Source organism: Brassica napus, chromosome C3 (assembly GCF_020379485.1).
Source record: "Brassica napus cultivar Da-Ae chromosome C3, Da-Ae, whole genome shotgun sequence".
NCBI classification, from domain to species: Eukaryota; Viridiplantae; Streptophyta; class Magnoliopsida; order Brassicales; family Brassicaceae; genus Brassica; species Brassica napus.
In genome coordinates this window covers 55,551,179-55,572,049 of record NC_063446.1, presented here as the reverse complement: position 1 = coordinate 55,572,049, position 20,871 = coordinate 55,551,179, and the positions used below count along the sequence as shown (strand labels likewise).

The 20,871-nt window shown below is 36.7% G+C and overlaps 2 protein-coding genes and 2 non-coding genes across 4 annotated transcripts; 1 reads left to right on the top strand and 3 right to left on the bottom strand.

Annotated features, from left to right (window-relative positions):
* Nucleotides 1-3,835: 3,835 nt before the first annotated feature.
* On the bottom strand, nucleotides 3,836-7,070 carry LOC106398630. The gene is made up of 2 exons (XM_048750848.1): nucleotides 5,680-7,070; nucleotides 3,836-5,179 (listed from the first exon to the last, which is right to left on the bottom strand). Exon 2 carries the CDS (start codon nucleotides 5,166-5,168, stop codon nucleotides 4,206-4,208), a length of 963 nt encoding a protein of 320 aa, XP_048606805.1. The 5' UTR covers nucleotides 5,169-5,179; nucleotides 5,680-7,070; the 3' UTR covers nucleotides 3,836-4,205.
* Nucleotides 7,071-7,204: 134 nt separating this feature from the next.
* LOC106400753 (THO complex subunit 2) lies at nucleotides 7,205-20,085 on the top strand. The gene is made up of 34 exons (XM_048750847.1): nucleotides 7,205-7,299; nucleotides 7,395-7,574; nucleotides 7,670-7,795; nucleotides 7,881-7,922; nucleotides 8,404-8,463; nucleotides 8,589-8,651; nucleotides 8,905-8,985; nucleotides 9,331-9,402; nucleotides 9,481-9,528; nucleotides 9,625-9,693; nucleotides 9,779-9,912; nucleotides 10,492-10,567; nucleotides 10,894-11,087; nucleotides 11,359-11,439; nucleotides 11,594-11,795; nucleotides 11,877-12,107; nucleotides 12,191-12,271; nucleotides 12,368-12,487; nucleotides 12,577-12,636; nucleotides 13,133-13,260; nucleotides 13,641-13,737; nucleotides 13,820-13,948; nucleotides 14,451-14,554; nucleotides 14,860-15,040; nucleotides 15,242-15,408; nucleotides 15,591-16,197; nucleotides 16,300-16,404; nucleotides 17,019-17,174; nucleotides 17,305-17,385; nucleotides 17,471-17,845; nucleotides 18,238-18,454; nucleotides 18,549-19,354; nucleotides 19,434-19,744; nucleotides 19,869-20,085. Exons 2-34 carry the CDS (start codon nucleotides 7,440-7,442, stop codon nucleotides 19,936-19,938), a joined length of 5,409 nt encoding a protein of 1,802 aa, XP_048606804.1. The 5' UTR covers nucleotides 7,205-7,299; nucleotides 7,395-7,439; the 3' UTR covers nucleotides 19,939-20,085.
* A 536-nt stretch (nucleotides 20,086-20,621) lies between these two features.
* Nucleotides 20,622-20,707, bottom strand: LOC125584885. The gene has a single exon (XR_007321792.1). It is a non-coding gene; the product is annotated as a small nucleolar RNA Z159/U59 (small nucleolar RNA).
* Nucleotides 20,708-20,787: 80 nt separating this feature from the next.
* Nucleotides 20,788-20,871, bottom strand: LOC125584886. Its single transcript, XR_007321793.1, has one exon. It is a non-coding gene; the product is annotated as a small nucleolar RNA Z159/U59 (small nucleolar RNA).

Below are 20,871 nucleotides of genomic sequence, written 5' to 3'. Positions count from 1 at the left end.
ATCCCTAATTTGATTGGAAATTAAATTAAATTGTAGATGTGAAGTGATGATCCTTATGTATTCACTTCCAGATGCTGGAAAAAGTTTTTAAACTACCACATATATATATATATATTTATATCTGTTTTTGCTTTAGTTGTGCTGCTTTGGAGTTTTGAAGGTGCCTTATCACGGAAGAGAATACAAATAATGAAAATGATAGACATGTTAGTCATGGTTTTATTAGTTTTGAAAGGTAAAATGACTAAATGTACCAACAAAAAATGTCTACATTACAGGGGCCATCTAACCAAATTTAGAAGTAAAATTAGGTAGATAACATTCATTTTGGCATAATAAAGAATCTAACATTTACACCCAGAATTAGTCGGTTATACCCTTTCTACTTACAATTACCCGATAAACATAACGTATCACAAATAATATATGATGAGAAGTGACTTAAAACTATGTCATATGAAAGAAAAAAGACATTCATGTTACACATTTATTGACCACATACATATGTACATAGTGTTCTATTCTATATCGCCAAAATAGTATAGAAGGATGCAACAACATCCACAATTGTTAAATACTAAACACTATCCCAACCCAACTCATAAATAAGAAACTCTAAACCCTAATTACTAAACTCTAAACCCTAGTTACTAAACTATAAACCCAAATATAAATCATAAACCCAAGTATAAACCATAAACCCAAATAGAATGAAACAAAATACATAGCGTAGTACATATTGGTGAAATTATGAAACATATATGATTGCATGGAATAAGTTAACATTGATCCCAACCATACCCTCACCTACTAAATACTAAGTCCTAAAACCTAATCACTAAACCCTAAACTCAAATATAAACCAACTTTAATCACTAAACCCTACCCAAATATAAACCCTAACCCAAATATAAATCTTAAACTCAAATAGAATGAAAAAAAAATAAATGACATAGTATTTACAGGTGAAGTTATGAAATGTCTATGATTGCATGGAAGAAGTTAATGCTAACCCCCAACCATACACTTTCGCCTTCTAGAATACTAAACTCTAAACTATAATCACTAAACCCTAACCTAAATATAAAACCTAAACTCAAATATCAAAATATAAAAAAGTACATAATATTATGTAATATTAAACTATATTATATTATTATGTAATATTAAACTATACAATATAGATCATAGTGCGAATTTTACAGGTTCAAAAATATGTAACGAGAAGTTTAAAAAGTTAAAACTGTATTTTTAAACAAAATAGAACACTTTTTAGTAACCATCAAATGAAATGAAACATAATAAAATAGTATAGTAACATAATATATACAGTTCATCTTCTCCGATCAACTTTGTTGCAGACACCACTCGTCTTTGAAACTCTATTATCCACTACACCCCTTCACCATCAACATAGACAATACAATTTCATCAACGATCCCACAAATCTGAGAAAGAAAAGATGCTCGGATTGCTCTTTCTCGCCACTTCAATTGTAACACCGTCGTCTCGCAATAGATTTCAGAAACGGAGATGATGTCCCCTTTGCAACGCACTTCGAAAGGAAGAATAAATTATGTGAGGATATGTGATTCTGTAATGGACACAGAGAATTTTTGGAACTTAACATGATTAAAAAAAAATTGACTTGCAGGTTTTACCGGTTGCAATCAAAGGTAATATGACAATTTTATATAAAAAGCACAAGAAATAGTAAAAAAATAGGGTAATTAGTTAGTCAGTGAATTATCATTTTTTTTTTTTGCGTTATACAGCCCAATTTCCCTTACAAGAAGGGGACCCATATTTCCTGACTTTACACTTTTCAGTCTAGTAAGTTGTGGTGAATATGATTTTATGATTTTTTGCCGTTTGTCTTAATTTTAAAAGATAGGTTGTAGCACAATAAATGTTTACTGTAAAACTAACATTCTCACATTTCTATATTTCACAAAACGGACATTATTGTAAATATAGACTAATTTTTCTAAAAAAATATCACAAACTTTATAAAAATTTACATTCTTATACTCGAGTTATTATATATATGTGTATTTTTATAAGTTTAAACACTTTGGGCTTCTCCTCCAGACAGCTTAATTTAATATTTTTACTTGTCCCGTTTATCAAAACACTGTTCTCTATCCTAAGCTGACAATGATAAATTTTCTATTTCACTTGGTGGCTTCTAATTATTAACAACTCGTTGTTTCAAAGCCTCGAACTCATACTTGGAGACTTTTTTTTGCTAACATAAATTTGAATTGGAAGTTTTCAAACCACAATCTGTTAATTAAACATAATAATGATTACAGTATTGTTAGAAATCACTTTGAGAGTGTGCCTGAGAAATAGAGTAAATAGAAAAAAATAATAAGGAAAAAATAAGCAGAAATATATTTATTCTTGTTTGAATTAGAATAAATTTGATCGTGTTTTCTATTTTCTGAACAGTAACTAGAGAAAATAGAAAAATAAGTTTTTATTTGATTGGTTAATTTTAAGAATAAGTAAAAATAATTAATTTTTATTCTTCATTATTTACTCTAAATGTTCCATACAATTAAAACTTGAATTATATGCATTTGATTGATGTGTTCAGCACACATTATAAGAGGCCACACTTGTCAAATTGTGTCACATTGAGCTTAAATACTTGTCAAACTGTGGCATAAACAACTTAAAAGTTTGTAATAAACTGTCTTAAAGATAATATTCGAGCTAAACCAAATTCTATCGGTGAACATGAGTTCCATAATGAATGCATAGCGGTGGAACCGTTTGGTTTTTCTTTTGTAGGCGTTGGTGGTGGTGTAAGGAACACACTTGTCAAGCAGTGTCGCAATTAGCATAGACATTTGTCAATCAAAATCAAAAACAACTTAAAAATAACAGATTATCATAAAGATAATACTACATTGTCTCAAATATAATAAAGTACATAATGTTTAGCTATTTTAATAGAAATGCTAATAACCACTCTTGGTTACTGCATGACACCCAAAGCAAACGCAATACACACTAACATAAAATAACAGAACAAATCGTGCTCTGTTATGGCATAGGAAGACTTGTAGAATCGAACTCCAATGCTATTGATGATATCATGGGATGTTCCCATGAATCCTACAAGCTTTGGTCCTAGTCCAGTCTTTGGCTTCATCATGTATTTCTTGTTGTTGGTATCCAAATTACCCAACACATGATATCTTGAGTATGATGCTAAAATCTCAATAGCCACCACTTGAGGATTTGCCACTTCATGATCCATTAACGTGAGAGTCCACGAGATGATCATTGATGCATAAATAAACGACGAGATGATCATTGATGCATAAGTTAACACTCGAGTCTTCTACAACTGTTTCTCATCGGATCGTAGAATACAATATACGACGATATATCGAAGGAGAAAGGTGCATAAATAAACTCACCATGAATCTTGTAGTTTGAAAATGTCATATACACAGTGTTCATTCGGCTGAGTCAGAATCCAATTATGAAAAAGTAAGTGAAAGTCTTGAAACGATCACTTGTGTCTATTTACATCCTCCAAACTCCACAATTTGTATCATTATTTATATCAATAGAAGCTAATCTCCCCCTCGTAAGTTATGAGCACATCATACCCGAAGGTGGTTCTACCATATGGAATATTTCAGATAACTGTATCATACCCTTAGACGCTAACTACATGTAGATAAGAGCATCCACAACGGTGGACTCCTTCTTGGAGTCTCTAGGAGTACTATAGTATTTTTTTTTTTTTTTTGAATAGTTAAGGATTCTAGTCAAAATAGTGTGTCCAATGGTGTTCCTAATTTGGAGTACTTAGGAATAAAAAAATAATTAAACATAAAAATATAAAGATACAATAATTAAACATAAAAATACAATAATTATTAATTTTCATCACCAAATTTGTTCCAAATATGCTCAATTAAATCATTTTTCAAATGTTGATGTATACGCCTATCCCGAACATCATTCCGAATGCCAAACATATTATTGAAATTTGTAGGCCTGTCGGTTTCCACCTGTGAACTTCTGGTGACGTATCCTTCTTCAAATTCAGATATATCATAACGAGTGTATCCATCCCGTTCATTTTCGACTATCATATTGTGTAGTATGATACATGCTCTCATAATCTTCCCTATCTTTTCTTTGTCCAAAGAAAGAGCCGAGTTTCTCACAATCGCAAATCAAGCTTGCAATACTCCAAAAGCCCGCTCCACATCTTTTCGGGGTGCTTCTTGAACTTTAGCAAATAACTCTTGTTTAGGACATTGAGGGAGTGTGATAGATTGGATAAATGTTGACCAATTTGGATATATACCGTCTGTGAGGTAGTACGCCAACTTATACATGTGTCCGTTGACCACGTACTTTACCCTGGGAGCTCGACCTTCTAAAATATCATCAAAAACAGGAGACCGATCGAGGACATTAGTATCGTTTAAGGTACCTGGAGGACAAAAAAAAACGTGCCATATCCAAAGATCGTGTGAAGCTACAGCTTCTAAGACAATTGTCGGTTTTCCTGATCCACGTGCGTATTGTCCTTTCCAAGCGGTTGGACAATTTTTCCATTCCCAATGCATACAGTCAATGCTCCCGACCATCCCAGGAAACTCTCGTTTTTCTCCAATATCGAGTAGTCGTTGAAGATCCTCCGGTGTGGGTCGTCGTAGAAACTCATCTCCGAATAACTGTATTATTCCGTCAGTGAAATTATGTAAACACGAAAGTGCAGTGGTCTCAGCAAGTCGGAGATATTCGTCAACCGTGTCAGCCGCAGAACCATAAGCAAGCAGACGAATTGCTGCCGTACATTTTTGTAGTGGAGAATGACCAAACCTCCCGGTTGCATCTCTTCTTTGCTGAAAGAATGGAATGCACTCTGATAGGCCATGGACAATACGCAAGAATAATTCCTTATTCATGCGGAAACGGCGTATGAATAAATGTGACGAGAATGTCGAGTCTTCGCTGAAGTAGTCATTCCATAAGCGGTCGTGTCCTGCTTCACGGTTTCGTTCTATATAAGCACGTTTCCTTTTCTTAATGGTTTGGGCCTCCACTATGTTGTTGAATGTATCTTCGAAGTATTCGTCGAAAATTTCGTCCAATCTTTCTTCGAGTTCATCGGATGAAAATGATGACATATTTAGGTATCCTGCTTCAAAAAATAATATTTTTTATAAACTATAAGTTCAAATTCTCTATAAGTTCAAATTCTCTATAAGTTATTTTTTTAAAACTATAAGTTCAAATTATCTACAAATTTTATTTTTTTAATCTATAAGTTCAAATTATCAACAAGTTTTATTTTTTTAATCTATAAGTTCAAATTATATACAAGTTTTATTTTTTTTAAACTAAAAAATTATCTATGAGCTCAAATTCTCTATAAGTTCAAATTATCTATAGTTATTCTATTATCACTTTTAACAATTTTTAATATGGTTTCTATAAGTTTTGGGATCATGTCTATAAAACTTTAGTTTGGTTTGGTCATACATGATCAAGTAAGTAAAGAGAAGCAAGTACGTTGGTTTCTATAAGTTTTAGTTTCGATTGGCATACATGATCAACTTTACTTTGGTTATAAATGATCTATACAAGATTGGTTAAAGAGAAGCAAGTAAAGAGAAGCATCTAAAGTGATAGCGTTACCGAATTATGAGAAAGAGTACTTGTTCATTACAACTTGCTGGACATAAGAGCATCCGCAACTTCGAATTACAGCAAAAGAAGATTACAACTCCGAGAATACAGTAGTAGCAAAAGGAAACAAAAGGAAAGAAGGTCTGGTGGAAACTAAGCAAACGAGATAGCTACCTAAAGACAAGCTCGAAGGGAAACTTATAGAACATTTCTTACATACAACCCGTGACTTGGATTCACATGAGCTAAACATTTTCACAAATGCACCTGTGACTTAGTTCACATGTCCTACAGCTGCACCTGAAACAAAACAAAAGACAAGAGTTAGCAAATAATTAAAGTAATACGACATGTGATACAATAAGAAAGTAGTTGTAACTACTCAAGACAACTCCATAAAGAATTTGAACTTATAGTTTTCAAAAGAACACAAGCAGTTTCTGCTTAATACCAGATAGCTAAACTACTTAATACGAGATATCTAAACTACGCAATACGACATGTCTACCTCATAACATCTCAGACATAAGCTTGAGTTTAAGAGATGTTTCCATCTCAGTGAGTGGATCTTTTTTGGCAAGTAAACGATCAAGCAGTTTCTGCTTAGAGAGTTTTTGTTTCACTTCCATGATGGCATGTAACTGTGACAACTCCTCTTCTTTACCACTCTTCTTCCTCTTAGTAGAAGCTTTAGCAGCAGCCTTGATCCCAACAGGTCTACCCTCCGGTTCTCCCACTTCATTGAACAAAACAGAGAGATCGAGTTAGAACCGTCAGAACAAAACATGACCAAAGATTAAGAACAAACGAGAAGATTGTAAAACTCGATTGTAACTCGGTTGTAATAATCGACGGTAAAACAAACGAGAAGCTCCCCAAATCGTTTCAAATCAAAATCGTGTATAAACCCTAACTACATACGAAAAGATCCCCAAATCAATTGAAAACCCAAATCGTTTGAAACCCTAACTTCATACGAAAAAATTCCCAAATCGTTTGAAAACCGAGAACCCAACCCTAAATTGAGAGAAATACAACATCGAACCTAATCTAAATCCAAAAAACTCCATGAGAAGGCTTCGATTTACCTTCGTGTTCCGACGGATCGAATCGCCTTTCGTCGAGAGCTCTCTTTTTTTTCTGCGTCTTCCGTCGAAAATGATTTCTTTTTTTTTTCCAATACCAAACTCAAAAGCCGATCAAACGAATCAAATCATGCCACGTCTCTAAGGATCAAGTCCGGTAAATCCTTATTTACGGATTGATCCTTAGGTTATTTAGCTTAAATAATATTATTATAATCTAATTTGTCTAGGTTAGGATGCTAAGGACTCTCGACGTCCCCAGTTGCGGATGCTCTAATATATCACGTTATGGAGCAACAACCTGAACAAGCCCTAATCATAAAAAATGTGATGATCACTAAGCCCATGGGCCGGTTCACAATCAGAAAACGTCCTTGGGCTAAACCGAACCCGGTTCGTATGTAAAATGTACGATATTAATGGTTGTTCAATTTTGCGTTTAGCTGAAACAAAACATAGCCAACACCCGTCATCGTCTTCAATCTCACTTCGCATCGAATCAGACGATCTCTCCAAAACCCTAATTCATCTTCTCCGATCAATTGTTCGTTCCCTGATCTTCCCGATACCAGGAATGCTTATTTATACCCGCCAATCGGATTCTCCAGCAGTCTAAACGCTATTGTCTTCGTCTTCTAGGGTTTCGAATCGGGGAGTGAAGGATACCACAAGAGAGGGTCAGAGATGTCTCTTCCGCTACTTGAGTGTAAGTACGTGACGGAGGAGTTCGTTCGCGAAGGGAAGAGTGGCAGCTACGGTTCCAAGCTGCCCAGCTCCGTACCGATGCTTCGTTTCCTATACGAGCTCTGTTGGGTTTTGGTATACACGCTCACACACAAACCTTCTCTTCCTATTTCTCCAATCTATGCGTATGTGTTCGAGTTGCTGAAGGTGCGTCGTAATGGGTTTATCAGGTTCGTGGCGAGTTGCCGATTCAGAGCTGTAAGGTAGTGTTGGAGAAGGTGAAGTTTTTGGATGATCCATCGAAGGAAGAGTTAGCTTCTTGTTTTGCGGATGTTGTGACTCAGATAGCTCAAGATGTAGGCTTTCAATAGATCTTAAAGTTTCGACCTTTTTTTTTGCTTTCAAATGATTGTACTGAGCGTTGGATTCTTTGCTTTGCAGCTTACCATGTCGGGGGATCACCGTTCTCGCCTAACAAAATTGGTCAGTACTTTTACCTCGACTGGTTCTGGTTTTGCCTTGTTAGTCTTGGTTATGAAGTATGAACAAGAATTTACTGGCACAAATCATGTGATAGCATTCTATGCTAGTAATTAGAGCATGTGTTGTTTTGCTATCAGTAGTGTTCTAAGGTTCAGCTAGCTCTATGCTCATTTTGGGCGGGTTGCAAGGAGCCTTATACTTGATCCTTATCGTAAAAGGTTCCTTAAGCCTAAAGAGTTGAAACTTTGACCGTATTGCCTTCAATTCTCGATTAGTGCAGTTTCGTCTAGACTTTACATTGTATGTTTGATCAAAACTTCTTGAAGCTGCTTACTTGGAGGTTATTAGCATTCGTGGTGTTTTATTAGTTTTGATTATTACATACTTAAGTCTCTTCGTTAAAATATACTTTATGTTCTCATTTACCATCGCCTCAAGTTTTTCTATGCTCACAGCTAAATTTAGTTGTTTTCTTTTGTAGGCAAAATGGCTTGTGGAATCACAGACAGTTCCTCAAAGGATCTTCCAAGAGCGTTGTGAGGTAAACATTAGGTGACATCCAGCCAATTAATGATCCCTCTTTTCACCATTCTCTCTATTTTCTTGGTTAGTAAGAAAGTAACTATTACGAAGTAGCTGATGATTGATTTCTTTATTTTCTATTAGGAGGAGTTTTTATGGGAAGCTGAAATGGTTAAAATAAAAGCCCAAGATTTGAAGGGGAAAGAGGTGAGGTTTCACACTTCTGTAACTACTATATTATTGTGACATACAAATTTGCTATAGGGACGGCGGTAATTTGATAATGATAATATCTCATCTCGTTTAATAATAAATACAAATGTACTGTAGTCTGATTTGTGTAATATTTAGTTTGAGTGAGTTCCTTTTGCGGTAGATTTATCTCTTAAAGAGTTTCTCCTTGACCATTGTAACTACAGATCATTGCTTATAACTTACATTTCTGGCTTGTGCTACTCAGGTGCGATTAAACACTCGTCTTCTGTACCAGCAGACAAAGTTCAACTTACTCCGTGAAGAAAGCGAGGGATATGCCAAATTGGTTAGTGAGGATCTCCGGCTTTTATCTGTTGTCATTCTTTCTGTCCCCTTCTTTTCTATGCTCTGTTGTTAGATACATCTTCGCTCTTTACTGCCTTCTCTGTGAAATCCACCTTAGAAATGCTCGTCTTTAGTTTTTGGATGCGATGATCTCTTCTACGATGCTGATTTAGCCTTTACTTTTCACACGGTTCCAATTGGAAGGAAAATCTTCTGCTAGTTTAATTATAGTTTTGCAGAGTAACTAACATATATGTCAGCAGGGTTTCTTTTTTTTTTTGGAGTTTGATTGAAGCAGATTGTCAGTACTACAACTTCATTAAATAGATTCTTTTGTGGAGTGCAGATTACCCTTTTATGCCGAGGATCTGCAGGTTCTTCGCATAATGCATCAGCAGCAACTATGGGAATTATCAAGGTTTTTACTTCTGCCGATACGTTATGTTTCACATACGTATTCCATTTATCTTTTCTGAACTAAAATATTTATTTGCAGTCATTAATTGGGCATTTTGACCTTGATCCGAACCGTGTTTTCGACATTGTAAGTTATTCTGTCGCTTTCATCTTTTTGTTTGATATCAGAGTGCATCCCTTTGTCCTTCCCTATATGTATATTCCCTTTGTTTTTGACGAATAGGTTTTGGATTGCTTTGAACTTGAACAAGATTACGACACGTTTCTCAATCTAATTCCTATCTTTCCCAAGGTTTGGAATGTCTCCTCGTGTTGTCATATTCTACCACTTAGCCTGAGAGACTATTTTTGCTAAACCCAATCTCTTTGATATGCAGTCTCATGCTTCACAAATTCTTGGATTTAAATTTCAATACTATCAGAGATTGGAGGTGAATAGTCCAGTTCCATCTGGGCTCTATAAGCTTACGGCCTTGCTAGTAAAGAAGAATTTCATCAGTCTTGAAAGCATGTTAGTAATTTTCCTTGATCTGTTTTTCCCTTTCTTTCTTACATTCTAGGTCCTTAGAAGCCACTGGGGAATTTTCAGTCGAGCTTATATGTTGCCTTAAGGAAATAAACTGGTTTTATCCCTTTTCTGCAGACGATGCCTTTGAAATTTCCTTTTGAATTGGATACTTGTACTGTTGTACATAACGATTGCCTTTCTTTTCATTGTGTTAGCATAAGGCTATATAAATTGGAATCTAAATGAAAGATTTTTCTTCATTATGTATTTTTAGCTAGTTGGTAGCTATGTCTCTTAAGCTTGTTTCTTGATGCACTCTGATAGGAAATTGGTGGGGTTTTGACTGTCAAAACTTATTTTGGCTGCTCTAAAAAAATTACTTCGAGATTGCTCTTGGGGATGACTACCTAGTAGATGATTTATTATCTTGCAAGTGATTCATTCAAATCAATATCTTGTTTTACCAGTGCACTGATTCGGTGATTACGAGTTTGCTACATTTCCTTGTGTTAATAACAAGTGAAGCTATACTAAATCAATGGACCGTATGTTCTTATGTTGTTTTCCAATTGTTGAAAACAGATATGCACATCTGCTACCTAAGGACGAAGAAGTTTTTGAGGATTATAATACTTATTCTGCAAAGCGTTTTGAAGAGGTACGATTCACATTGTTCTCTTCCTTTAAGAAGTTCGTAGATGCATGTGTATAGATGTTTTAAGATAGTTTTGTGCTGGCCCAGCGTAAGTTGTCTCTATGTTTCTTCTGAATTAATACATTTTTCTCTCTTAAGACAAACGAAAAAACTTGTTTCCGCTGCACATACGATGGTCTGCTCATCTTGTCCAGATTTTAATTAATACTTACATATTAAGCAGTTGTCCATTTTCCTGGAAGCCAGCCAATTATTTGTTGTTTTCGAAGCCTTTCTTTCGCATGTTTATTGACGAGTTGTCATATTTACAAATTCTTCCTTTCCTACAGGCCAATAATATTGGAAAGATAAATCTTGCTGCTACTGGGAAGGATCTTATGGAGGATGAGAAGCAAGGAGATTTCAAAGTTGATCTCTATGCTGCTTTAGACATGGAAACTGAAGCTGTTGCTGAGCGAATACCAGAGCTTGAAAATAATCAGACTCTGGGCCTCCTTGATGGTTTCCTCTCTGTGGACGACTGGTATTCCTCTTGATTTATATAAAAAAATTGAACTCTTCTGAAAGCTTTGCCATCCCCATTTTGATTTCTTTTTTGATAACAAATCCACTATCATCAAAACAGCTTGTTTAGTTACACCGCCTTGAACTATTGCATGTGAAGTTTCAAATTATACTTCTTCAAAGCTGCTTTGTATATCTTATTTATAACTAATGCCATAGTACTTACTCCCCTTTCTGTTCAACTGAAGTGAAAGCTCCTATTATTTTGTTAACAATTTACTTGTCTTCAGGGGTCATGCCAATATCATGTTCGAGCGTCTTGCGCCTCTTAATCCGGTGGCTCACAATCATATATGTGATGGCTTGTTTAGGTTAGTGAGTGAACTCAGCTATTTTTTCATCAGATGTATAACTGCTTTGTTACTTTTCAGTGTTCACTCCAGCTCTATGTATCACCTAAGTAGTACAGCAGCTCTGGCCACTAATTTATGATGAAAACAATGATATTTTTGCTCTATGTTTCAGGCTTATAGAGAAAAGAATTACTCATGCTTATCGCATTGCCCGTCAGACACGTTTTCAAAATTCTTCTTCTGCGGGTTCAGAAAAGATTGCCCACGCTGCTAATACAAGTGCCAGTAAAACTTGTTCAGATCTTAAAGAAGTGTTTCAGATGCTTGTTACAGTTGGACCCTACTTGTACCGTAATACACAACTGCTGCAGAAGGTGCACGTGCACTGGCCTTTAAATTTCTGATTATACAAAATATTGAAGATTGAAGCTGATACATGTTTACCATTGTGGCAGATTTGTAGACTATTAAGGGTTTACTACTTGTCGGCCTTAGATCTTGTTCGCAGTAGTGATGGGTCATCAAATCAAGAAGGTAGTGCAGATGAAATCAAGCACCTGAAGGAAGCTAGGTTTAGAGTGGAAGAAGCCCTTGGAACATGCCTTCTGCCATCGTTACAGTTAATACCTGCAAATCCAGCAGTTGGTCATGAGATTTGGGAAGTGATGAGTCTCCTTCCATATGAGGTTAACTTGCTTCTGTTTCTTATCCAAATAGTTTTTTTCTGTAGAACGTGATGGTTTATCCAGCTGCTTAATTTTGTGTTTAGGCTCGTTATCGCTTATATGGTGAGTGGGAAAAGGACGATGAGCGGAATCCTTTGCTGTTGGCAGCAAGGCAAGTGGCTAAGGTATTGCGCAGTATAACTTCTTCGACCTTTTATCCTTATATTATACAGCTGGAAATATGCATCTTCAGACCCTCATGAGCTATTCTCGTATGTCAGTTGGACACTAGATGGATTCTGAAACGGCTTGCAAAAGAAAATTTGAAGCCGTTAGGAAGGATGGTGGCAAAACTAGCGCATGCCAATCCCATGACGGTGCTTCGGACAATTGTGACTCAGGTGTCAATCTACCGCAAAATTTGGTTTTGCTACTATTTTTGTAGTCAGAGTTGTTCAGACGGCTAACTGTTAGGTTCTTGTTGCAACAGATTGAAGCATACAGAGATATGATTGCTCCTGTTGTAGACGCCTTCAAATACTTGACACAGGTCAGTACCGCCTTATGCCTCTTGTTTGTATGCTATTGCCGTTGTTGACCTTATACCCTTACTCACCTCGGTTTTCCTATACACGCATTATGAATAAAAAATATAACGGATGGTCTTTTTGCCAGTGTTTTTTTCAGAGTGCAAAGTAAATTTATTTTCACACGAGTCAGTGTGATTTGGCTTTGCAGGTTTAGTGATGCATTGTAGTCATTCGTTCTAGCATTCATTCTGTTAGTTTTAGAATATCGGAAATGGGGTATGTTGGTTTGGCGGATACCCAAACATGAGCTTCTGAAGAAGGCTTCAATGAAGTGAAATAGTACATTGTAAACCCATGGTAAATTGGGATGCAGTCAGATGGATCCTAATATATTCTTTCAGAGACCCTTTTAATTTAATGTTCTAGTACATTTAGGGAGTTTGTCAGCTTTCATTTCTAAGTTATTGTTGATATTGAGAAGCTTCTCATACTTTCTAAATTCTTCCTGATACACAGCTAGAGTATGATGTCCTGGAATATGTCGTGATTGAAAGACTGGTGCAAAGCGGACGAGCTAAACTCAAAGATGACGGGATTAATTTATCAGACTGGCTTCAATCCTTGGCTTCATTTTGGGGTCACCTGTATGTGTTTTTCTTAGAATGCATTGATACATGCTAGAAATAGTTTCATTACATTTTCAGAGTGAGAACGGATTGCTAAAGGCGTTTTTTTTTGTGATTGCGTAGTCTAGGCATATTTTCAGTAATGCCCAGGATAGAAAAGCACGTTGTGTACGAGTGCTAACCTCTAGAAGTTAGCCATTAGTTTTTTTTATGTGTTCATCGTGTTAGTTTCTCCATGTGTTTCTTCTCATAAGTGTTTTATCTTTCTCAATTCCATTAGAATATTGTCATTTCGCCAAAATTTTATCTGCATGATGCATATATATAGTAGTTTCATTCATAAAGTAATAAAGGCCATCATTTTGGAGTATTTCGATAAACAACATCATGCTATCCAGGTGTAAGAAGTATCCATCAATGGAGTTAAGGGGTCTTTTCCAGTATCTCGTTAACCAGTTAAAGAGAGGCCAAGGGATTGAGCTTGTTCTTCTCCAGGTTGGTTTTTATTCCTCAAATTTTTATGATCCAACTTATTCAAACTAATGGTGGTTGCCTGTCATTCGACAATGATTTGTAGGAACTGATCCAGCAGATGGCAAATGTACAATACACTGAGAACCTTACTGAAGATCAGTTGGATGCCATGGCAGGAAGTGAGACATTACGTTATCACGCAACATCCTTTGGCATGACACGGAACAACAAGGTTTGTCTTTATAGATCCCCAGAAACTTAAAATAATATCTTATTAAATCTTGAGAGGAGCCAACCTTTGGTCTTTACCACAAGTGCATGTATCTGTTAAATGTTGTTAGAGAAAATTGGCTATGTTGTCAGCTTGAAATTTAGGTTCTTTTTTTCCCAAGTAATCTGAATGAAACATTATTGATTTGGTTGTATTCAAGTTTGATCCCCTACATTTTTGTTTGAGCTCATCGTTTGCAGCTGCATATATTCTGACACTGTTGTGTCACTTGTCTATGCGTTCAGATGCATACATGTCTGCAAAGCTGTGACAAGTTATTTATCTAAAGTCTTTCATGTAGAATGTCTAGTTTTGTAAGAAAATGCATTTCATTCAAAACCTCTTTTATACTTCTATAGATGCTAGGTTCCGTAGATAAAAAAACATATGAGCTTGCGACAGCGCCATCAGTATAAATATGCTTTATTTGTTTATTTAATGCATGTCTTCCTGGTTTTTGCAGGCACTTGTCAAATCATCCAACCGTCTACGAGATTCGTTACTCCCAAATGACGAACCAAAGCTAGCTATCCCCCTTTTGTTACTTATCGCCCAGCATCGTTCACTGTAAGTTGATAAATTTGACTGCGCAAAATTGTTTGGCATTATTTGTTTGCATGGAGCACTAGTCTTAATTGGAGCAAATTTTCTACAACATATACCTGGAAACTTAAATAGACACGGAGAGAAAAATGCCCTATTAAATCGACATTGTAGATTTTATATTTTATATTTGGTCTGACCACGAACGATGTTCATATCTCTAAATCGAGTATGTGTGATGTACAGTTACTCATCTAGTCAACAGACTATGATTTTCTAGATTTATGTTATAATTGTTATTATAACGTAAACTACTTCTTTATATGCAGGGTTGTGGTAAATGCGGATGCACCCTATATTAAGATGGTCACTGAACAGTTCGACAGATGTCATGGAATTCTCCTCCAATACGTGGACTTTCTTTCTAGCGCTGTTACTCCCGCTACTGCTTATGCTCAGCTCATACCTTCGCTTGAAGAGCTTGTTCATACATACCATCTTGAGCCAGAGGTCTTTCGATTTTCCTTTCCTTTGTCCCTTGTTCTTTACCCTTGTGTTATTGCACTCTTTAACAATATGAATTTCATCACTTTCGCATGTCTTTCTGGTCTACATTGTTAGGCATTATTATCTTAATTTTGCGATTACTTCACTTTGCTATTATTGCTTTGCATTATGAAGCCCAAACTTATGTTTTGAATCCCCTGCCAGGTCGCTTTTTTGGTATTTCGACCTGTGATGAGGCTCTTTAAGTGTCGACGGAATGGTGATATTTCATGGCCTTTGGACAGTGGGGAATCTATTGATGCAGATTCCGATGTATCAAAATCTGAGAGTTCCATGATTCTTGATGTCGGCACATCTGAAAAAGCTGTAACGTAATATCTCAACTCAAAACTTTAGTATATTTGGTCGCACCAACATTGTGGACGTGATGTTTATCTAAAGTGTCAATTAGTCTTTTTCTGAAGATTTGATGTGTGATAAGAATCAATTATTTAATTGAATTACACCTAGATGCTGATATATTGGACTTTCTCTCGTGTTAATATGTTTGCAGGTGGTCTGATGTTCTTGATACAGTAAGAACAATGCTGCCCTCGAAAGCTTGGAATAGTCTGTCGCCAGACCTCTACGCTACATTTTGGGGGCTTACTCTGTATGATCTCCATGTTCCCAGAAGTCGTTATGAGTCTGAGATATCTAAACAACATGCTGCCCTTAAGACTCTGGAAGAGGTTGCTGATAATTCCAGCTCTGCAATTACGAAGAGAAAAAAAGAGAAGGAAAGGATTCAAGAATCTCTTGATCGTCTAACCGGTGAACTGAAAAAGCATGAAGAACATGTTGCCTCTGTCCGTAGAAGGTTTTCACGTGAAAAGGATAAATGGTTGAGCTCCTGTCCTGATACTTTGAAGATCAATATGGAGTTCCTGCAACGTTGTATTTTCCCTCGTTGCACATTTAGCATGGCAGATTCTGTGTACTGTGCTATGTTTGTACATATGCTCCACTCTCTTGGAACACCCTATTTTAACACAGTCAACCACATTGATGTACTGATATGTAAAACGCTACAACCGATGATCTGCTGCTGCACTGAATACGAAGTTGGACGACTTGGGAGGTTTTTATTCGAGACCTTGAAGATTGCATACCACTGGAAGGTAACTCGAGAAATTTTATTTTACCTAGACGATGAAAGTATAGAATTGGGTTATTTCTTGATCTAGTTTCTAATGCTGGTGTTGTCGCATATATTTTCTCAGAGCGCAGAATCAATCTATGAAAGTGAATGCGGAAACATGCCTGGGTTTGCTGTTTATTATAGATACCCGAACAGCCAGCGTGTCACATTTGGACAATTTGTGAAGGTTAGAAATTCTGATCCTTGACTTCTGTAATATGTATAAAATCTAACGATATCAAGTTTGAGGAGGGTATAATCTCTTTAGCTGTTGAGTATCCTTGTTCATTATTATTTAGTGTTCTTTATTATGGTCAGCCGAAAGTAGAAGGGCAATTCTATACGTTCTCTGGAAGTATTAAGGGCTAACGTAAAGATCTTCCAATAGCTGAGACGTTATCGCATAGAAATTTTGAGTCTTTGACCAGATAAAACGGAAAGATCAGGAAAATCAAGGCTATGAAGGCACTATAACTATTATTTGCTATATTTAAGACTCGAGAATATATTTTATACTGTTTCAACTAAAGGGTTGTTTTAATGTCAGCTGGGTGTTCTTACCTTTTTTATTTGTTGAACTAATGGCATGACGCGTAGAAAAGCAATTAAATATATTTTATATGATGTTACTGCATTGCATCTACTCAGCGATGATTTTGATATATTTAGTTTCATCTTTGGATATGTTTTCCCTATGTATTTCTACTATTTAGCTGTCACGTGTTATGCTTTAATTACTAGTAGCAATATCATGTTTCTTATGTGTGTTTATGGCTGTTTCTTCTGTTGATGTCTTTGAAGGTACATTGGAAATGGTGTGCAAAAATCACAAAGCTTTTGATCCAGTGTCTGGAGTCAAACGAGTACATGGAGATTCGTAATGCCCTTATTATGCTAACAAAAATATCTGGTGTTTTCCCAGTTACTCGGAAAACTGGATATAATATCGAGAAACGGGCAAGTACCTATTTACTAGCCAGTCTTATGAATATGATTTAAGTTGGTCTTATGTGTACAGCTTTTGTTTCATGTGTTGTTCTTTGTGAGAAGATTAATGTTTCCGTTCTTTGTTGGTCTTGTCTCACAGGTAGCGAAAATTAAAAATGATGAGCGAGAGGACCTTAAGGTCTTGGCAACTGGTGTTGCCGCTGCTCTATCTGCAAGAAAAGTGAGTGCTAACCACAGCAATTTTTTATACTCGAGTGTTTTTTTTTTTTTTTTTGCAATTTTCACTGAATGTGGATTATTTGCAGTCATCATGGGTTACTGACGAAGAATTTGGCATGGGTTACCTTGAACTAAAGGCTCCGCCAGTACATACTCCTAAACATACTCCTTCCCAGAATGGCTTGGTAGGTGGTGAATCAACTGGGGGAAGATCTACTGCTAACCAGCAGCCTGAGTCTGGCGGCAAGGACCAGTTGTCAAAAAGTAAAATACCAGATGGAAGAACGGAAAATATGCCTTCAAAATCTGATCAAGGACATCCAAAATCAAAGGGAGGCAATCCATCGGATGCCCAACCATCTGTGTCTAAGAAACCAGTGGACCAAAAGGAAACAGATGAATCACCCAAAATATCTGATGAGAATCCTGTCAAAGCTGGTTCAAAGTACTCTGAAGCCGAGGTATCATCATGTTCCCTGCTCTTTTATTTATTTAAGTTAGCAACTCCTGCTTTACTTATAACTCCCAAAGTTGTCACTAGCACTACACAGAAATTATATAGGAAATTTAACCTGCCCCTTCTACTTATTTGACAGCTCCATTAGGAAAGTGATAATTAGGTATTGTATTTGGGATAACCTATCCCCTCACGTGGGCTCTTGGTTGTGAGTGAAAACTCTTAAGGTCAATTGATTTAATCCCAAGATAGTGCAGTATACTATAATCTTATATTCTTCGCCTTCACCCCAACCTATCCCCACCCTTTTTATGTTGGAAGTTGCTCGCTAAAATATTTCAGGTAGATTTCAGGCTTCAACTCTATATCATGCTTAATTTATTTTTTGGTTGGCAGTTAAAACCTTCTTCTAAACGAGGTGCATCGGCTACATCGATGAACAAATCAACAAAGCAAGATTTTGGAAAAGATGATGGAAAGTCCGGTAAAGCTGCTGGAAGAACATCCGCAGCTGACAACGATGTTATTTATCTGGGGAGCAGGCAAGCAAGTTTGACCAAAGCTTCTCCCAGCACAGCAGGCAATGGTAGCTTAGCTACTGGTTCTTCCAAAGGTTTGATCTCACCCACAAAATCATAAGACGTTCATTGAAGCTAGTGAAAACTGGACGGACTTGTCAGGTATTCTAACATTAATCTCTGATGCAGTGAAAGATGATGGTGCTGAAGCTACAGATACTCAAAAGCAATCTACTCGGACTGCTCATTCCCCTAGGCATGAAATTAGCACTTCTTCGAGGTCGAGTGATAGGTTACAGAAACGAGCTAATGCTGTTGAAGATAGTGACAGAACAAGTAAACGCCGTAAAGCAGACTCTGAGCACAAAGAGCATGACAGTGAGGCTCGACCGAGTGATAGAGACAGATCAGCAGAGGCTAGGGTGGATTTAAACAAAACACCCAGTGATGACCAAAGCACCCAGAGAGATCAAGACAGGGCAAAGGATAAGGGTAATGAAAGACAGGACAGGGACCACAGAGAAAGAGTCGAGCGTTCTGATAAAACTCGTGCAGATGATGTGGTAAAAGCACGAGATAAATCCATGGAACGCTATGGTAGAGAGCGCTCAGTTGAGAGGGGGCTTGATAAAGGAACAACTAGGAGTTACGATAGAAACAAGGATGAAAGAAGCAAAGATGACAGAAGCAAATTGCGTCATAGCGACGCGTCACTTGAGAAAGCTCATGGTGATGATCGTTCTATTTCTCAAGGCTTACCCCCACCTCCACCGCTACCTCCTAACATCGTTCCACAATCTATGGCCTCGAAAGAAGAACCCGAAAGGAGGGCCGGAGGTACAAGGCATTCCCAGAGGCTTTCTCCGAGGCATGATGAAAGAGAGAGACGACGCTCTGAAGAGAATACATCAGTTTCTGTGGAAGAGTCGAAACGAAGAAGAGATGACGATTTTCGTGACCGAAAGCGAGAGGACCGAGAAACCATCATCCTGAAGGTAACATGGCTCCTCTTTATCAGAAACTGTAGCATAAATGCAAAAGGAATAAAACTCTTATGTCTACTCTTATGTGCAGGGAGAAGAAAGGGAAAGAGAGAGGGAAAGAGAAAGAGAAAAAAGTATCCCATTGAAAGATGATTTTGAAGCCTCCAAGAGAAGGAAGATAAAGAGGGATCAACAGGTCTCATCTGCAGAGCCAGGGGAATACTCTCCAATGCCACACCAGTCATCTTTGTCAATGGGTATGGGACCATCATCGTACGAAGGCAGAGAGCAGCGAAAGAGCAGTAGTAGTATGATTCAACATGGAGGTTATCCTGAAGAGCCAAGCATCAGACTTCTTGGCAAAGAAGCTTCCAGCAAGATGGCTCGTCGTGATCCTGACCCGTATCCTTGAATAGCAACTTATATAATCTTATCTGCTTTAGTAATTTTGCATTATGAAACACTCCCTTATATGATGCATCATTGATTGTGTATCTTCAAGGTTTCCTTGACCATTGGTATTTAGAATGTATGATCGTGAGTGGGAAGAAGACAAGAGGCAGAGAGCAGAACGGAAGCGGAGAGATCGGAAGTAGACTCTGATGATTCCAAGATCCTACGTTTGTTTTAAGATTATTTATCATGAAAAGTCGGAATTTTAAACATCTACATTATTGTGATTGATATCTTTCTTTGTTGACAATGCCTTACGGTTCCAATAACAATCACGGTTTTGGCTTTTATACTTTGCTCGTTCGTAGCTGAATATTTTGTTAGTAGGTTTTGTGTATAAGTATTACAAATGAATAGGTATAACCGAATGTGTTTTATTTGGTTATAAAGAGAGTACTTTTATTGTCCTGACTTATGAGGCCAATAACTTTGAAAAGTCTAAGATTTTCCTTTTGATCTAATATGACTATTATATATTGAGATAAAATTTAGTGATAGATCCATCAAATTCTTTTCCTGTTATTACTAGGTGCACTTACAAATTCTGTGAATATGGTTTTGATCATGTGAGATTAGTCTAACTATTGCTTTTTAGTTGTTTAATGGTCAATATAAACGAGATAATATGTCCAAAACGTTCTATTTCAATCTCGTCAAGCAAGGCCATGCTGTAACTGGTCATTGGAATTTACATTTTCAAAACGAACTGGCAACTTCTCTCCTTAAATTCATGTAGCTGCAAAGTGTATACTGTGTATGCTTCTGTAAACCTTCAAACTTGAATAAAGACAACAAAAGAAAAAAATATATTTTTTGTTTGTTTCGAAACACTTCAGTTCAGGTCTCCAATTTATTTCAGCACATTGAAATCTCAGGAGAACGAAAGTTATATGTTTTGACATCATCAGAGCAAACCCAGAAAAAATACCCTTCAAGCTAACACCAAAAACAAGTTTTGATCTACAAGAAGTTCAATGATATGTAGTAATTGCCTCTGCTCAGTTCAGGTCTCCATAAAGTTTCCGCATAATGAATCTCGGAAGAACGAAAGTTATGTTTTGATCATCATCGAAGGA

Coding starts and splice junctions, on each gene's coding strand:
- LOC106398630 (XM_048750848.1), bottom strand. CDS start 5,168: ATGTCATCATTTTCATCCGATGAACTCGAAGAAAGATTGGACGAAATT.
- LOC106400753 (XM_048750847.1), top strand. CDS start 7,440: ATGTCTCTTCCGCTACTTGAGTGTAAGTACGTGACGGAGGAGTTCGTT. Junction 12,272..12,367: donor CAGCAAGGCAAGTGGCTAAG/GTATTGCGCAGT, acceptor CTCGTATGTCAG/TTGGACACTAGATGGATTCT. Junction 15,409..15,590: donor ACATCTGAAAAAGCTGTAAC/GTAATATCTCAA, acceptor ATATGTTTGCAG/GTGGTCTGATGTTCTTGATA.